This window comes from Anoplophora glabripennis, unplaced genomic scaffold, assembly GCF_000390285.2.
Source record: "Anoplophora glabripennis isolate ALB-LARVAE unplaced genomic scaffold, Agla_2.0 scaffold116, whole genome shotgun sequence".
NCBI lineage: Eukaryota > Metazoa > Arthropoda > Insecta > Coleoptera > Cerambycidae > Anoplophora > Anoplophora glabripennis.
In genome coordinates, this window is record NW_019416290.1 from 733,635 (window position 1) to 753,996 (window position 20,362).

General features: G+C 35.6%; 2 protein-coding genes across 2 annotated transcripts; both read right to left on the reverse strand.

The window, feature by feature from the left end:
- On the reverse strand, nucleotides 1-249 carry LOC108906512 (putative gustatory receptor 2a). Its single transcript, XM_023457451.1, has one exon. It carries the CDS (start codon nucleotides 247-249, stop codon nucleotides 1-3), a length of 249 nt encoding a protein of 82 aa, XP_023313219.1.
- A 6,636-nt stretch (nucleotides 250-6,885) lies between these two features.
- Nucleotides 6,886-7,134, reverse strand: LOC111693204 (putative gustatory receptor 2a). Its single transcript, XM_023457450.1, has one exon. The coding sequence runs from the start codon at nucleotides 7,132-7,134 to the stop codon at nucleotides 6,886-6,888; it is 249 nt and encodes an 82-aa protein (XP_023313218.1).
- Nucleotides 7,135-20,362: the final 13,228 nt, after the last annotated feature.

The window sequence follows — 20,362 nt, forward strand, 5'->3', positions numbered from 1 at the left end:
CTACATCTGATTGAACTGTATGATCACGATGAAGTAGGTGGTGGTGGTCCCGAACAGGGTGAACAGAGTGCGGCAGTTGACCTCGAAGAACCCAGCAGCGGTAAAGGCCGGTTTGTTGTTGATGATCTGGTTGGCCAGGTTCAGCAACTCCTGCTTTTCTTCGGAGAACGTCGGAAAGTAAGCCTGGTACTTGTAGCAGGTGGTCACCAACTTCTCCGCCTCTTTCACCGCCCAATCGCAGCTGAACATCACCAAAATTGGACCGGCCTAGAATAAACAATTATCGTTATATTCAGCTCAAGACAATAGAGGGGGTGGATAATGGAGGCACATACCACTGAAACGATGGATAAGCATATGAAATTAGAGAGCAAATGAACTAAAGGCATCGTTAATCCACCAACTGTTGACCCTCTGGCTAAATTGAAACACGTCAATTCCGTAGCTGTTGAGTGGAACAGCGACAATACCATTTCCCACCCAAATAGCTTGTTGTATGTAGCAACAGTATCGCCTAGCAACCCATAGAGAAGGGATGCTGTTCTTGTTGTTCTAGGCACGTTCCAATTCCAATAACAACACCCCTTGATCAGATAACGGTTTAGATCTTGATACTTGCATTTGATGGCAAGCGCTAGATTGTAGACGATGGTCACCTTGAGACACCTCAGGTATATGAGGAACATACTAATCGCATGCGACGTATAAAACAACGGCAAGATTTCGTTTGTAACGTAAATTGTCCAATACACGAAAAAATGTATCAAAACTGCTGTAACTAATACATTTGTAAGGATGAACTGGAAACAGAAATTTTTCAAAAGGGATCCCTCATGTTTCTCTTCCATATTAAGATGTTTCTCCAGTGTAAGGAAAGATTGCAACAACTTTTTCCACCGGTCCATCTCCCAAAAAGCGGAATTCATTATGGAAAGCACACAAAGCATAAACAGGACGAACTGCGAAAGTATCGAAAGGGCTGTTGTGAAATATGGACCATGGTTCAGTAGATTCAACCACATGTAGTACTGATGACAGGAAAAACCGGAAATCACTAGACACAGTACGTGCATTGAGTATATTTTGTACAGTTTTGGTTTTATCACAACTTGTTTATCAAAATCATAGCTTGGTAGGATTGCCAAGCAAGCCATGTAATTGAGAGCCAGCTTCAAAAATTGTATGTTCTGTCTGCTGTACTTTAAGTTCATGTTGCTAGCGTAACATAGGTACTAAACTTATTAAGTTTGAAGTTCTATTAATGGAATGGGTTCTTATTGATGGGAATGTCAATAAACACACTTAGCTTAATGGAACATAAATACAGCATATTGTTACTTACCAGAGATATAACACTCAAAATGGAGAAGTTTAATGTCAGGTAAACAAAGGAACAAATCGATCGTCAGTAATTTCACAATAATACATTTCAAGAAATAACAACAACATCGTAATCGTTGTGTGGAATATTAAAAGTAATATGTCCCATCCGAAAAGTTTATTAAATGTGGTTATAGCTTCTTGTAGCACTCTACATAAGTAAGACACAATTCCGATAGTCCTCAGCAATTCTGATTTCCCTCTGCAATGCACCTCAGTCAGCAGATTGTTTAAGTATTGGTATTTGAACTTTATGGCGAGCCCTATGCTGTAAATCATCTTCACTTTGAGAAATTTAACACACGTGAACAATCTCCGCCGTCAGGATCAACAATTTCGGCTGCATTCTACAGGGTGTGGAGTGTATAATCTGTAAAATTTAAACTATAGATTCCTAACGATATTTGTAATAGAAAAGTCTTATTGTTGTTACTAAAAGAGTTCACAAACAAAACCACATCCGTAAGCATCTGTAGTTGCCAACTGCGTGCACTAAACAAGCTCCATTAAAATATGGACCAAAATGAAATAAAGCATACAATTTCTAGAGAAAATGTTGAAATTGATCCCCATTAGCGCGGATTTAGTCCTTCTTCAAAGAAACAGGGACCCACAAGTACATCGCCTATTATGCCAGCCCAAATATTTACCGAGACCCGATGTTGAAAATGAGTTTCCCTAATCGCCTGAGGATTTTCATCTGCCCATATGTGCATATTATGGAAATTCACTTCATCACGGGTAAATGTCGCCTCATCTGTTACACAAACATAAGCAGGAAAGTCTACCTGATTGACACATTGCCGTAAAAACCATGCAAAAACGCATTCGTTGATCACAATCCCTGAGTAAAATCTGTTGAACTGGTTGCAGATAGTAGGGGTGCAATAACTGACACCTTAACATGCGATGTACGATGCACAAACTAAAAAATTATGCAAAGTAAATTATAAGAATTTCGTTTTTATTGTAATCGGCACGCTATTGTTATTTTTTACTATTTTATAAAAATTACACTGTCACTATCGTGGAATTACAAAATAAAAACTTCTGTCTGGAATCTCTCACTTTTTAGCACTGATGGTTCGATGGATGATGCTTAATATTTAATGAATAAGTGAATAATGAATTCCATACAAATACAAAATCAGTTGACTGCCCAATATAACCTAACCTATTACTAGTATTAGATTATTCCGACTTAAATTATAAGGTTGCATCTCGGGTCGCATAAAAACATTTCCAATGTTTTTAATAAATAACACAGGGTCGCCCTTCGTTTTCGTTGAATAAATGAACTTTAATTTACAAAAAAAAAACGCGAAGATAGAATTTTTTCTTATAAGACTTTTTTATTATAAATATCATCAGGAAGCTGTAGTTTAATTTTTATAGATTATACACGCCACACCCTGTATAGTCCTAATTTCAATGGATGAGATGTTCTTTATACTGACAGAAATAAATCAAACTGATCAAAACATAAACTACTGCTAAACTATAGTATTTATAAGAAGTACTCTTTATTATCTCTTGTTTGTCAAAGGAATAATTTGGAGCGATAGGTTCCAAGTCTAGCTATAATTTCTACTAATCTTATAGTTCTGCTGTGAAATTTCATGCTTTGCTATTGCAGATATTCCATATGCTGACAATATCGATCAATCTTTGGTTACAGACAAACAATTCAATAATTAAATACACATTGTCTCGGACTGTATCAATCTGTTCGAACAGTTGAATTTTAAATTCTTGAAATCACAATACAAAAAATTGTTATTTGTCCTGCATTTCTAAAACCCCTTTAAAAAAAAAATGTAAATTCGTAAACCAATAATCTGATCGATCATCTGAAATATTTGCTCAACGTAATAGTATAACAGTTTTAGTAAAAGGAAACACTGATCTTACCATTGATAAAATCTCTATTGACATTAAAGACGTAAGTACAGCTGAAGGCATGACATATGTGTCACAATTTGTTTGTATCAAATAAATAACGTTGATATTCGTAGAAACCATCGATAGAGCTATTATGTTTGCAAAGATATAAACATTGAAGAAGAACCACTGCACGTAGCAATTTTTTAAAACGTTACTTTCCTGACTAATTTCAATTTTAATACACTTCTCAAGGGCCCAGAATCTTTTGAAGAACAACTTCCATCGATTTGAATTCCAACATGCGGAACCTAATGTTGTTGTAGCGAAAAGGATCAATGTGTCGCCTTCCATAATTAAAGTCAAGACAAAGAATAAGATTTTCTGTGGGGCAATATAATTCCATAGGTGATACTGTACGGAAATAAATAAACTCATCAAGACCAAATCAATAGTCGCAGTATATAATTTGTACAGATTCCAGCCCGTGATATCCTTCTTGTCAAAATCGTAATTCGGAATTATACCCAGGAAGGTACCAAATTTTGTTAGTACCTCCATGGATCTTATGCTTCTTCTGCTGTAAGAAAGTATCGCCATGCTGCCGCNCAGCTTCATTCACTGTACCACTTGTAGAAGCACCCACTTCACGTAGAATCGATCCGTAAAGTACCAAAAGCTTTGAAACACGTAAGTATTAGTCGTATACTTGAATACAGAGCACGCGTAGAAAAAAAGATACATTACCGGCGTTTATAGTCCCAAAAAACTGCCTCTTTGCTAGCACAAGTCGTGTCAATGAAAAAAAGTACAGCTTCTCAATAACATCGAAGGATGCTGTCACTTTGTTCATATGTTTTTTTTGAAACCAATCAACCAATATCAAGAACTTATACAGGGTGTAAGAAGTATGACTGCCATATTTTCAGCATGAGATAGTGTAATCATAAATGAACGAAAAAGTTGTATATTACAGGGGCGTAAAATTAATAGTTTTCAATTCGATAGTTTTCAAACTACTGCGAGTATTAACATTGGGAAGTTTCATACAACGTGACAACAGCGCTTAATCTGCACCTTACACGCGGCAAACTTGTCCTACGGAATAATAAAAATGTAAACAACTATTATTGTGAGACATTTAGTAAATTTCAAGGCAATTGTTTTCCAGTTTTCAAATAAATAAAATGAAATGTATCGATTTTGTAGTACGAAGATAGTGTTGTGTTTAAATTTTAGCACGAATTTTAGTAATAATGAAAACACTCGCTGGAAAGCACCTCAAGAAAAGGAAATAGTGGTACACAAAAAACACTCCGACACGGTCCAATTCCAGATACCAACACTAACTGAATTGCGTATTGCTGGACAGCTTAGTACCTCGTGTTAACCGCCCCACCGTTGTCACATTGTTCGATATGAATTTTATCGAATTTTAAATTTATTACAACGCTAATTATTTTTTAGAATTAAGCACAAAGAAGTAAAAAAGTATTTTATGGTATTCTATACACGCAGTTATGTCAATATTCCTTAATCAATCGAACTTTTGCACATCCAGTTGACGATTTTGATAATTTTTTTCTCGGAAATGGTTGAGATTAAGACCCATGCCATATAACGTTTTTTTGCTTATTTCAATGGATTCTATTGTCTGTTAGAATTAAGATAGTCGAAATTCTAACACCCTGTATAGTCAATACAAGACGTCTACAAACTTGGAAAGTGTAAATAAATCAAAGTATGTAGACGCGATTGAGAAAGAAACATTTTTGGGACCGCTGACGACATCGATAGCTCGGCTGATTAAATATTTGTCCACTGACTTAAAAAATAAAAGGCACTGAAAGCTGAACTGGTAGAACTACCAATTGTTCTGTTTATAACAAAAAATCGAACAAAAACGCGAACGACGCGCCATCTACGGCCACAATTCCAGTGGTTCTCAATAAGTTTTTATTATTATTAATTTTAACGTTTGATTATTGAAAATGCTAAATTATTAGTGCAATTTACTTGTTATCAAAAAACTTCTTCGAGTTTGTAACCACCCCTCCATAAGTAAACAGTTTGGGACTTCCTAGTACTCTTCACAGCTGACCGAGCAGGATAACGGTACCAAGGTGCTGATTTACAGTCAAATGACTACATATCGACAGTGACACAGTTATATTTTGTATCGCTATTATGTAGAAGTTGACACACGAGCAGAGAAAGTATGATTTTAGTAGATAGCACGCGATTATAGAAGCAACACGTAAGTATCGAGTAAAATTAATTTGATTCGTAGAGTATTTTATAAGTTATCCGCTCCCGTGTACTTTCTGTGACGTTTCCGTGGTTTTAGGAACAGTCGGTTGAGATACACGTGGAAGAATATGTTGAAATCGAATCTCCAACTCAAGAAAGGTTCTTGACAGTCGTCGAGGAGGAAGAAACTTACGCTTCTGGGAGGTTCTCGAGGAGCGTTTCTGCTAGGAAGAGAAAGGTCGCTGAAAGCCCGCGACCAAAGTGGAGGTTTTAAATGGAGTGAAGAAGAAGATATTTTAAAGTGCTGGAATTTCATCTGTCCACCAACTAGGAAATAGATTAGTACTTCCGGTAGATTATAATTTTGGACGTGCTGGTTCCAACAATGCAGAATAAGCAGGAATGTAGATCTCAGGAGTTATTTTTTTTTATCTGAGATCGAACTCATAACAAAAATTAGAAGGACAGGCGAAATTTTTGGCTTTCGCAACATTATACCTCCAAAAACTTTATCACAACTGCACCTAGGCTTTGTTCTCAAATGTCTAATACAGTTTTATTGCATATACACTGTGGCCCAAAATGATGGAACAAAAAATATTTTTTTCCAGTTGAAATTTTAAAAAATCGCTGCAGCAGGTTACATTTTGAGCAACATTTGGTGTTATGTTACGAACTTCTTCCCTGATACGATTTTTTAATTCTTCGATAGTGCCTGGTCGGTTCACATACACTGCTTTTTATATAATCCCACAAAAAACATCAAGTGGGGTTAAATCAGGGGAGCGTGGTGGTCATTCAAGCGACCCTCTTCTACCTATCCATCGATTTGGTAAAACTTCATTAAGGTAATTTCTTACATCGAGGCGAAATTGTTCCATCATTTTGGGATACAGTGTATATTTACAAGTATCTATTGATACGAAAAATCGTAGTTAAGAAAAAGAGTATATCAAAAATAACACTTTTAATTTAATTCTAATAACTATTAGGGTGTTAGAAAATAAAATCCTTAACCTATTATGATTACAAACAGTTATTTTGCACCAAAAACTTTATTCTTAAGAATTAAGTGAATTTTTTATTACAACTTACTAGAATGTTAGGACACCAAAAAAATTGAACAGCACTAAAACATAACTTGGTGCCTAAACTGACAGCAATACCTCTGATATATTTGTTTGTGTCATTAATACTATATTTTCTATCACACGATTCTCAAAAGAAAGTGAAGTATCTATGTTAACATTCTATCCATTGTGTTTTTATTATATTGATATTCATCATCATGTAGTTGGGACAAGCTCCCTTTAGTTAGTTTGCTAAATAAATAAGTGAAAACCAAACGTGCTCTTTCCTTAAGGCGACCCAGGTCTACATCTGATTGAACTGTATGATTACGATGAAGTAGGTGGTGGTGGTCCCGAACAGGGTGAACAGAGTGCGGCAGTTGACCTCGAAGAACCCAGCAGCGGTAAAGGCCGGTTTGTTGTTGATGATCTGGTTGGCCAGGTTCAGCAACTCCTGCTTTTCTTCGGAGAACGTCGGAAAGTAAGCCTGGTACTTGTAGCAGGTGGTCACCAACTTCTCCGCCTCTTTCACCGCCCAATCGCAGCTGAACATCACCAAAATTGGACCGGCCTAGAATAAACAATTATCGTTATATTCAGCTCAAGACAATAGAGGGGGTGGATAATGGAGGCACATACCACGGAAACGATGGATAAGCATATGAAATTAGAGAGCAAATGAACTAAAGGCATCGTTAATCCACCAACTGTTGACCCTCTGGCTAAATTGAAACACGTCAATTCCGTAGCTGTTGAGTGGAACAGCGACAATACCATTTCCCACCCAAATAGCTTGTTGTATGTAGCAACAGTATCGCCTAGCAACCCATAGAGAAGGGATGCTGTTCTTGTTGTTCTAGGCACGTTCCAATTCCAATAACAACACCCCTTGATCAGATAACGGTTTAGATCTTGATACTTGCATTTGATGGCAAGCGCTAGATTGTAGACGATGGTCACCTTGAGACACCTCAGGTATATGAGGAACATACTAATCGCATGCGACGTATAAAACAACGGCAAGATTTCGTTTGTAACGTAAATTGTCCAATACACGAAAAAATGTATCAAAACTGCTGTAACTAATACATTTGTAAGGATGAACTGGAAACAGAAATTTTTCAAAAGGGATCCCTCATGTTTCTCTTCCATATTAAGATGTTTCTCCAGTGTAAGGAAAGATTGCAACAACTTTTTCCACCGGTCCATCTCCCAAAAAGCGGAATTCATTATGGAAAGCACACAAAGCATAAACAGGACGAACTGCGAAAGTATCGAAAGGGCTGTTGTGAAATATGGACCATGGTTCAGTAGATTCAACCACATGTAGTACTGATGACAGGAAAAACCGGAAATCACTAGACACAGTACGTGCATTGAGTATATTTTGTACAGTTTTGGTTTTATCACAACTTGTTTATCAAAATCATAGCTTGGTAGGATTGCCAAGCAAGCCATGTAATTGAGAGCCAGCTTCAAAAATTGTATGTTCTGTCTGCTGTACTTTAAGTTCATGTTGCTAGCGTAACATAGGTACTAAACTTATTAAGTTTGAAGTTCTATTAATGGAATGGGTTCTTATTGATGGGAATGTCAATAAACACACTTAGCTTAATGGAACATAAATACAGCATATTGTTACTTACCAGAGATATAACACTCAAAATGGAGAAGTTTAATATCAGGTAAACAAAGGAACAAATCTATCGTCAGTAATTTCACAATAATACATTTCACGAAATAACAACAACAGTTTTAGTAAAAGGAAACACTGATCTTACCATTGATAAAAACTCTATTGACATTAAAGACGTAAGTACAGCTGAAGGAATAACATATGTGTCACAATTTGTTTGTATCAAATAAATAACGTTGATATTCGTAGAAACCATCGATAGAGCTATTATGTTTGCAAAGATATAAACATTGAAGAAGAACCACTGCACGTAGCAATTTTTTAAAACGTTACTTTCCTGACTAATTTCAATTTTAATACACTTCTCAAGGGCCCAGAATCTTTTGAAGAACAACTTCCATCGATTTGAATTCCAACATGCGGAACCTAATGTTGTTGTAGCGAAAAGGATCAATGTGTCGCCTTCCATAATTAAAGTCAAGACAAAGAATAAGATTTTCTGTGGGGCAATATAATTCCATAGGTGATACTGTACGGAAATAAATAAACTCATCAAGACCAAATCAATAGTCGCAGTATATAATTTGTACAGATTCCAGCCCGTGATATCCTTCTTGTCAAAATCGTAATTCGGAATTATACCCAGGAAGGTACCAAATTTTGTTAGTACCTCCATGGATCTTATGCTTCTTCTGCTGTAAGAAAGGTTCGCCATGCTGCCGCAGTAGATAGCGAAACTGTATTGATGTCGTTGGCGAATTAGTTTTCTGTTACACTACGCGTATCCAATATTGTTTGTATTGGTTTATCCATATTATGCTTTCATTTTCAAATTGAATTTTATGTAGAAGAGGAAATTACATTACTAAATACCCGTCCTACATTTTTAAAAAGTGTAAATTCGTAAACCAATAATCAGATCCGATAATCTGAAGATCTCAAGACATATTTGTTTACCGTAAAAGCATAATGGTTTTAATAAAACAAAATATTGATCTTACCATTGATAAAATCCCTGCTGACACTATAGACGTTATTACAGCTGGAAGAGCAACAACACTGACATCGGTTTTCTTGAAGAGAAACACTTCAATTTGATTAAAACATAGCAATTCCATCGCCAAGGTGTGCATGAGGCTCAGTAGCAGCTCCCATCCAAAAAGCGTGTTGCAATGCACAGCTAGATTCAATACAGAAAACAAGGTTTTTGATGAGACTATGTAGTTCCATAGGTAGTACTGCATGAAGCTAAGTAAACTCACCAAGACCAAAACAACGGTTGAAGTATATAGCTTGTACAGAGTCCTGTACATGATTTCTTTCTTGTCAAAGTCGTAGTTCGGGATAATAGCTATGAGCGTGCCAAATTTTGCTAGAACTTCCATGAACCTTATGCTTCTTCTGCTGTAAGAAAGCTTCTCCATGATGTCTCAGTGTACAGTGAAGTTGCCTTGATGTTAATGTATTAGTCTATTGACGAATGTGCACCCAGTGTTCATAGTATTGTTTTATATATAATATCCATTACAATAATTAAAACACGTGTGTAAAATTGAAGTATGAAATAATATATTATTCATAAATTTGAAATATGATGCTTTAAAAACAAGTAAAACTATTATTGAAATTTTGAGGGACATATTGCTATCTTCTCCAAAAGAAAATGAAAATTAAGTCCTCTGGTCGATATGTTTACTTGTTGCCAAATATAGCAACGCATTCAACAATGAAACAATATATGTCACTATATATATAAAAAAAGATTCTTACCAAAGACACCATTCCCAAAGACACCAAAGGTGCGATCGCGTTCACGGTAAGGAACATCACGTCTTCCTCCTTCTTAAAATACCTATTGAGCAAGTTAAAATCTTTCAAGGTGAACGAAATTCTCAAATATTCTCTTCCATCTATCTACGTTCCAGAAAGCTGATCCTAAGGAAGTTACCATGAAGAGTACCACGTCACACAGCGCCACCATCGCCATTTCAAGCTCGAACACGGAAAACGATTCTCTCCACGCTATGCATACGTAGAAGCTATAAGAGAACAAAACTAAGGTGATAAAGCAGACTACCATCGCGTACACTTCACAGACTATCTTCCTCGAAACATCTCTCTTGTCGAAATTGTAAGTTGGAACTAAAGTCAACACTGTTCCGAACCTGATCACAATTTCAAAGTACCTTATGCTTCTCCTGCTGTACGGCGTACACTTCATGTTGCCACGCTCACGACCACTTTCACGATATCGCCACTCGATTGTCCGTGTCGCACTTAAAATAAATGGAATTATACCAGTTACCTTAATAGACCAGCTATATTTACATATTTCCAGTTATTACCGAAATAAATAATTATCTACCCTGCCGCTACTAATTTGAATTAATTCAATTAACGAAACCCCCTCCTGAAATACACAGGGTGAAACGTTTGCAGTTTTGGCAAGAATTAAATTAAAAGACATTAAGTCACAGAAAGCGCTAAGTCCTCTATATACATTAAAAGTTCGCTTCATTTGCGGATCAGATATTACGATAAGACAGAGCCCTATGCTAGTTAGCTATGTTCGCAACGTTCTCTAATCACATTGAAAATAGTCAATGTCAATAGTCAATGTTATACATATACATTAAAACAGCCAATATTACGACCACACATAGCGCACGTTAGCTATGTTCGCTAGATGGCTAGACAACCGATATTGCCAGTTACCTAACTATGTTCGCTATACGCATTGAAGCCAAGATTATACCGTGTAGAGCGCTATTCTAGTTGTGTAGGCTATATGTACACATTGAAACGGTCAATATTAAGACAATCAATCTTACGTTCACACAGAGCTATGTTCGCAACGTTTACAATCGATAATATAAAGCTTTATGTTAGCTATGTTCGCCATACTAATTAAAAATTTAATGGCATGTATTTTGAAATCGGAATATTCAAGATAATACGTGAGAGAAGATTTATAGCCTGGTAGCTGCTTTTTAAGTAGTTAGCGAACATAGCTAGCGTAAAGAAGTACTTACCAGACACATAGCTTCTATTATGATGAAGGAGGAGAGCATGAGAGCAGAAATTGGCTTGGTGTTTGGACTGGGTTTGGCGTAGTATATTTGGATATAGCAGAAGCAAGATAGTTCCGTCATGCAGGTATGCAGTAACGCCAAGAAGATTTCCATGCCGAATAATCTGTTGAAGGTGTTGACCAATCCTTGCATGACCTCGCACAGATGGGACACTGCTCTGATCATCCTTGTAAAATCTTGACCAGCCTTAGAAAAACACTCTTCGAGGAGGAGGTGGTGGATGTCTTGATATTTGCACTTGATTGCCAGGGCTACGTTGACGACTATAAGGGCCTTGAGGTACTCTACGTAGAACAGGAACATATTAAACAACGCCAAAGCAATTGAACCGATAGTGACAGTTTCTGTGTTCAGAATCCATACAAGTATACAAAATGTTTGGTTCGTCACTACGAATAGGGTAACGGACAGCGTTTGTAGGTTGAAATTCTTCAACAGAGACCTCTCCAAGACCTTCTCCGTTTGCAAACACTTTTCCAGATATGCGAATCCCTTGAACAGTACCTCCCAGGGGTCTTCATTCCAAAAAGCCGATCCCATAGTCACCGTTACGGACAATACGATCATAGAAGAGTGTGACAGGAACTGCATAATGTACATAAACAAATTGTTGCAAGATTCTAAGGTTATTTTCATGTATAACAGAGACGTGACCAGTGTGGCGATAGCCACAAATGTATTGTAAAGTTTGTGAAGTTTTCGTTTGATTACAATTTTTCTATCGAAATCGTACCATGGTACCAGTGTCAAAACGGCCGCATATCTGCAGACGAATTTCATAAATTTAATGCTCTTTCTACTGTACTTCAGTGCGAGCATGTTGACTCTCTTTTGGTTCTAGTAAAATTGAATGTAAAAGTCACTGTTTCAATGTATTAAGTCGCCTCCTACCCATCAATACTATTACTTGATTAAAAACAACCCACCAATATGTCTGAACAAGTGTATTTTTAAAGGACAATATTTTTTTACTGTCTGCTGATAATGGTAGGCTTTCCACAAGCCAATAAGTTAATGACAACTAATGTAAAAACAAATGTTAATATTCAACATATTGATTGAACTCGGCATGTGCAGGTACGCGTACTATCTTCCTTAAAACCTTTCATTTTATAAATAATGGAATGTAATAATAATCACAGCCACACAGAAAAAAAAAAGTTGGGTATACTTTTTATGCGACATATATATTTCGTAGTAATTAGGCCTCCTAAACACGAATCTGGGGTCAGAATTGGCCCATCACGTCACAATTTTTTCCTAACCTCAAAAAACTTGTGAAAAATAGTGAAAATTGATGAAAATTTACTGGGAAAATTTGGAAAAAAATTTATTTCCACATCAAATAGTACATTTTTATGTAAAAGACTCTGCTGAATTCAAATCCACTGTCAGAATTGAGCTAGAACGTGTGGTTTTTTTTCTAACCTCAAAAAACCGAGCAGGAATCGCTATTTTCAAATTCTGAGCGGATTTTGACCAGATTTTGTATAAAGGGGTTTTTTGGGTCGCTGATTACGAATATGAATTCACATTGTAAAAATTCAAGATGGCTGATCCAATATGGCGGGTGTACTTTTTTGAAATCCACCGATTTCAGTAAAATTTGGCATCATAAGGATTGCTGGTTGATCTCACCTTCATTAATCACACATCTGGAGCCAGATTTTCATAAATCAAGGTAAAATTTGTAGGCAGAGTCATAATTTTAGGCCGAGTAGGCGGCATTTTTTCGGCAAAGTCACATTTTTAGATTGAAGGCATAAGCAGATGCAGTGATGTGCTGTGTGGCAGTAATGTGTCCTTTTCCTTGAACTTTAAAATTATTAAGAAATAAAAGCATCTAAATGCCATAGGAAAACTGCATAGTAGTTAAAAAAATCTGATTGGAAAACCATAAGCCCATGCACGACTAAATAAATTAAAGAATAAAGTAGAAACTTTTTTGTCTTGTCCCATGGAAACAAGCACATCACACTACACATCATTACATGTGTAAAGTCCTTAAGTCATTTTTGTAAGCGAAGTCACATTTTTAGACGGAGTGGAATCTTTTACCTTGAGATCAACCAGCAATCCTTATGATGCCAAATTTTACTGAAATCGGTGGATTTCTAAAAAGTACACCCGCCATATTGGATCAGCCGTCTTGAATTTTTATAATGTGAATTCATATTCGTAATCAGCGACACAAAAAACCCCTTTATACAAAATCCGCTCAGAATTTGAAAATAGCGATTCCTGCTCGGTTTTTTGAGGTTAGAAAAAAAAACACGTTCTAGCTCAATTCTGACAGTGGATTTGAATTCAGCAGAGTCTTTTACATAAAAATGTACTATTTGATGTGGAAATAAATTTTTTTCCAAATTTTCCCAGTAAATTTTCATCAATTTTCACTATTTTTCACAAGTTTTTTGAGGTTAGGAAAAAATTGTGACGTGATGGGCCAATTCTGACCCCAGATTCGTGTTCAGGAGGCCAAATTACTACGAAAAATATATGTCGCATAAAAAGTATACCCAACTTTTTTTTTTCTGAGTGGCTGTGAATTAAATACAGGGTAGCTGATATGTACGGAAACGGTCAATTGGAACACCCTGTGTATTATTCTATATTTAATAAAATATCATGTACCTAAACTAAACCGTATTCGAGATAACGAACTTTGAAAATCAGTATTCATATAAGTTATACAAAAATATTTTAGTCCATTTGTCTATGTGATGTCATGCGATGAAGTAGAAGATGCCTTCTTCCCTTCTTTGCCAGGATAATGAAGCAGCTGCCCCATCTTTTCCGCTGCTCAATTTTTCCCAATAAATCAATCAGCTCTATCCACACTCTTACCACTTACCTGATAATAATTATACAGTCATCACGCTGTAATCAGCGAAATAAAATAAATTTTGTTGCAGTAGGCCATGAAATGGTTGAAATTTAAACACTTATAACCAGACAACATTTGAATTCTTTATTAAACAAACTGGAACTTCTACAGAGAATCAAGGTGCTATTACTGCAAAGTCTAAAACGTGTTTTTTTTTAAATTCCAACTACCTACTCATTACATTTTATTATTACTATTATCATTTGACTTTATAGAATTGAACTGAATGACAACAATCATGTAAGTCGTGACTGTGGAAAATATCGAAAGCAACAGTGACCGGTTGATTTCGAAAAATCCGGCGGCCGTAAATTTGGTCTGCTTCTGGAAAGTGATCTGGAGCTTCTCCAATTCCTTCGCCTCCATAGACTGCGACGGGAGGGTAGCTCTGATTTCACAGCAATTTTTGAAAATCTCGTGCGATGCTTCGAGTGCGTTGTCGCACCCGTAAATGGTGACCAAAATCAGAGCCTAGAAGCAAAATAACATCGAGTAATGTACATGTCGCAGCATACTGCATATTGTTCTATTTTTTTAATTAACAATTTTGTCGTTTATAACAGAAAGTGAACAAAATTGACTGAAAAATGTTGAATGAAACAAATAAAATAAACAGTGTTGAAAAATATATGTATTATATACCTAAGTTTATTAGTCCAGTTGGTAGAGGTTCGGCCTGTGTCAAACATTGATAACCCGGAAATAACTGCACAGGCCTACTTTAAATGATGAGTACAATAACAGGCTAATTTGCTGACAAAGTATTTTATCAGGAAAGAAAGTTATTAGCAATTTAATCGTGAAAAAAATTTTTTATAGTAGTTTTCTTGTGCATTTCAACGCCAATCAATGCAGCCAACTCTATTCAAATGTAATTTTTTGTGAGATAGCATGTTTTTGCTTAAAGTTCTGAGCTAGCATGTTTTCCAAGCTAAATTTGAGATAGCTTGTTTTTGTAGTAAAGCATCGTGATATATCATATGGTACAAGATACTTTTCCGGTCGCGATCGCTGGGCGCAGGGGTAGTTCGATCGGAGTGATTTTGATGTCGCACGGTTTTCAAAATTTGACACCAAGCAGTAATCTATTTAAACCGTTATATTTCCCTTTTATGGAAAGAGTAGAATAGTATGCTACAACCATCACCACGAACTTCACGTAGGTTAGCGCTATATAGGTGATGTGATGGACAAACGCGCTCCTTTCCACTAAAAAGAAAATTGTACAGGTTCAGCGCTATGTAATAGATGCACCCAGGTATGACTAATATTAATTAATTTTCCTTCAATGACACATTACGTGAGCCTCTACTGTTCAGACCGGATGGTCGCTCTAATCGAGACAGCTGGGTGATCAGTTCGTCTCAGTTCTCCATGTTCCAAAAAGATGAACCCAAGGCGTTTATCACACATAAACTTACTCCCGTTATCTCGACGACACAGTCCGTGATTTGTGCCATTACGGAAACAGCCTGATTCTCTAACCGACTATAGATTGATATCGCCGACAAGGATATTATCGAACACCCGAAACACAAACCATAACACCTGTACAGCTTCTTGTAAGACAGACTTCGTTTCTTGTAGTTGTAGCTGGGGACAACGCCGAGTAGTGTTGCCAGTCTGGATATTGCTTCCAGGAATAATACGTCGCCCGAGCTATAACCGTAAGTCTACTGCATACTTTTGTTGTGGTAATACAAGTGAACTAGAATAATTGCGAAGAATACAAGTAATTTACCCGAAATGTCCACGCCGAATGATATATTACTTTCTATTTCGGTAAAGTGAAACAAAACTAATTACAGAAATGACAATTAACGCAATGTTTCGATTTCAATTTGGTGCAATACGTGCGAAATAAATATGATCGTACTTACAAATTCCACAACCATGTAAAGAATAAATACAATATTCAATAGATGAAAACTCTCTATAGGGTGTGTGATAAAGGCCAAAATCCACCAGACTATTCCAGCGAAAAAATGTGCATGGAGCAGCATAACTGGCCATCCAAAGAACGCATTGAATGTCTCCACGACGCTATCCAGTTCTAGGTTTAAAGCTCTTACTTTCCGAATAATTCTCAAAGTTTCTTTCTTGGTAATGGAAGAGGAACGGACGCCAAGAAGCATACGATTCAAATCCTCGTATTTGGTTTTTATAGAAACTGTTATGTTATACATTACACTTACATACATAAATGTTACATAGTCAATAGCCATTTGATCCATATAATACGTGAGAAACCAACCCACACAAAAAAAATTCCAAGAGTTCAAAATAACATAAATCATAATGCCACAAACCGCAAATGTTAAGGGGTTGTCTTTCAAGGACCCTGTCCTTATTCCTCTAGTGTTTAAATTCGAGGGCCCTTCTAAACGAGAAAGCTGTTTTATTAACTTGTCCCAAGTTGTCATATTCCAGAACAAAGAACCAAGTGTTGATCCAATATAAAAAAATAAGCTCGATACTTCCTTGGCAATACCTACAATTTTTGCATGAGTCCATTTAAATTGGTACATCATACCACGGTAATAATATAATGTAATAGAAACGATGGTTACAAAGCACAGTAAGAATATAACATAACATCTGTACAGCGTCTTGTAGGACAGTTTTAGATTCTTGTAATCATAACTTGGCACGATGCCAAAAAAAGTTGCTAATTTTGATATGGTCTCGAGGAAACGAATATCTTTTGGGCTATATCCGAATGTTAGCGCCATGGTTTTCACAGTGAAATGGGCTCTCAAAACAAACGCTAATGAATAGAAGAAAATGCATTAGTGGATGCACTTTGCTTGATACCAAATGACAGGTTATTTACAATATGGGTACAAAGTGGATTATAAATTATTAAATTGTAGAAGCTATTTTCCAGAGTGTTTAATAAAAATTTTATAATTAGCGTGAGCTCGTTTTGGACATTATCGTAAGTAAATGCGATGGATTAAATTAAAGTCCCTTTTAGTTGAGCATAAACTATTATTTTTCTTTTCTACTAGTTTCGGCTGTTGTGCCATCGTCACGAAAAATCAAAAACGACAATCGGAAAAGAATTGGTTGCATAAAACCATGTACTAATAAATGATATTCTAATTTTTGTGAAAATTAAAAATATCAGTAAATTTTCCTTCAAATCATACTTTTTGAATCAATTCTCTATTAGTCCAGTCGGCAGAGGCCGAAAAGTTACTGTTGGTGACATTTCCTTGATAACTCTGAAATAACTACACAGGAATACTTTAAGTGATGAGTATAATAACAGGCTAATTTGCTGACAAAGTATTTTATCAGGAAAAAAAGTTATTAACAATTTAATCGTGAAAAAAATTTGTTTTAGTAGTTTTCTTTAAATAACTCAGCGGGATGACTTTATACGAAAAAATGCTAAGGACATGATTTTGTTCGTAATAAAAATAGCTACCAAATGGCGGTGGTCCGATTACGAAATTTGCAATAACAAAGCCGTGAGTTTGAAAAAACGGTATAAAACGTCAATTTTTTAAAGTTGCTGTAAAGATGTCAATTATAAACAAAAAGTGATAAAACTTTCGAAAACTATAGTTCAATATATATACAATAATGACGCTAAAGCCGAAAATCAGGAGAGCAAAACTTTTTGTTCTATAAGGTGTTATACCCATCGGCATCTGAAACTCGAAACTTTGTCAAATTTGTTTGAAGTTTTGCTGACAGGGCGGATCTGTCGAAATATCCCAGTTCTTGGATGTAAGAGGGGGCAAGCTCATTTTTGCTGAAATACCTTCTGTACAACTCACATAATAAAAGTGTAGATCCCTAAATCTGGGCGAGGTCCGGAACATTTTCAAAATTGCAAAAATGTTTAAAAAATTGTTTTTTCCTTATGTATTGGAACCTATGCATTTTAGAAGAATATTGATGTGGAAAAAAGTTTTAGAATTGAATTTTGCACAATATACTGTAAGTTAAAAATGTTTAAATTTATTACCGATGTTGCAAAATAGCAATCATTGATGAAAAAATCTTTTAAAAATATTTTAATTGCCCCGAGGGCCTTCTAATTTTGGTAAAAAAAACACTTTAGAGTATAATAAAACAACACACCAAATTTCATTAAAATCGGTTAGATAGTTTCCCCAAAATAATTTTATGAAAAAAATTTTGAAAAAAATTTCGAATTTTCAAAATGTTGCACAGCCTCAAATAAAGCATCTAGATACTCGAAACTTTTTGTACATAGAAAAGACCGCTCAACCTTTCAAATGGTTTCTGAAATCGGTTGATTAGGACGGACGCTCCTGTTGAAGAAAAATATCTACATTATCCGACCCAAAAAAATAAGTCAATGTTTCGGTAGATTTTTCGCATATTTCTAATTATTTTGTAATTCGCGCACAATTTGCACAAGAAAGTACAACTATTAGAGAAAATTTTGAGCCCCAAAAATTTCACGTAAGTGCATTACTGTATGATTTATTAAAATTTGAAAAAAATGTTTTTTTTCGGAAAACTAAATTTTTACAAAAATTACCAAATATTTTGCAATTTTACAAATATGCACTTATTCTACTTGCCAAAGGCTACATATTCTGAAAGTTTCGTAAAAACTCAAAATTTCCGTTATAAAAAGTAGTACAACTATTGTCTAAAACAGTTTTTCTAAAATGTCTAGTTTTTTTAATAAAAAAAAATTTTTTTGCGAAATTTGGACGCCATTTTGGAAATGAAGCCCTAACATTCAGCTGGAGTAAAGTAGTTCATTCAATTCTACGGAATTTTTCCTAATTTATACGTGTATTTATTTACCGAACTAAATTTTAGCCAAAAAACGGCTTATTTTCGACAATTTGACTGGCCTATTAAGTTAACAGTGCTGTATTATGATTTTTTAAATATTGTGTTAAGATATAGTCAGGTGCATGTTGCTACAGCTGTAGGATATGAAGGAATAAATTTTTGTTTCTTGTAATTCAAATCGAATGATACTTACAATATTTCCAACGATGAAAAAAATTTTTAACAGAAGAATCGAAGGATTACTTTTATGGGATACCACAAATACCGTCGCATAAAGTATTTCTCCAAAAGTATGCGCATAGAAAAATACCATTGGCCATCCAAAAAACGAATTGAACGTCTCCGCGACGCTGTCCAGTTTTAAGTTTAATACGCTGACTTTCCGAATGATTTTCAAGCCATCTTTCCTTGTGATGGAAACAGATTTGACGCCATGAAACAGGTAGTTCAGATCTTCGTACTTAGTTTTTATAGAAATAGTTACATAGTATACCACACATAGAAATAAGACTTTTGTAAAATCATAAAATATTTGGGTGATATGAAACACGATATTGCTCCAACCGAATTGATGTAAAATAAACAAATTCCATATAACATAAGTAGTAAATCCACAGACTATAAATGTTACGGGGTTGCCTTTTAAGGAGTTATTTTTCATTCCTCTAGTGTTCAAATTTAGCGGTCCTTCTAACAGAGAAAGTTGTTTCATTAACTTTTCCCAAGTGCTCATATTCCAAAAAGAGGAACCCAGCGTCGATCCAACATATAAAGATAATCCTGATATTTCCACAGCGAAATTTAGAAATTTTTCGATCATCGCATCATCTCGATACACGGAACGATAATATAATGATACTATTGAATAAGATGTTATAATACACGATGTGAATATAGCGTAGCACCTATACAGTTTCTTGTAGGACAATTTTAGATTCTTGTAATCATAACTAGGGACGATTCCAAAAAAAGTTGCTAATTTTGATATGGTCTCGAGGAAACGAATATCTTTTGGGCTATATCCGAATGTTAGCGCCATGGTATTCACAGTGAAATGGTCTCTCAAAACAAACACTATTGACTAGAAGAAAATGCATTAGCGGATGCACTTTGCCTGATACCAAATGACACATTATTGATGTGGATATGAAATAAAGTATAAATTATTAAATTATACAGGGTGTCTCATAATTAGCTGCCAACCCTGAACAGGCCGATTCTATGATCAAAACTAAGTAAAAAAGTTCATATGAACATGGGTCCGGAAATGCTTCCTAAGGGCACAGGGACATTGAAGAGGGAGGAATGGAAATATCTTTTTTGCAATATCTCTCAATCGCGTTGTGATAAATGAATGAAATTTGGTGTACACAGAGCT

Bases quoted from the DNA above. Each gene is read 5' to 3' on its own strand.
- LOC108906512 (XM_023457451.1), bottom strand. From the start codon at position 249: ATGTTCAGCTGCGATTGGGCGGTGAAAGAGGCGGAGAAGTTGGTGACC.
- LOC111693204 (XM_023457450.1), bottom strand. From the start codon at position 7,134: ATGTTCAGCTGCGATTGGGCGGTGAAAGAGGCGGAGAAGTTGGTGACC.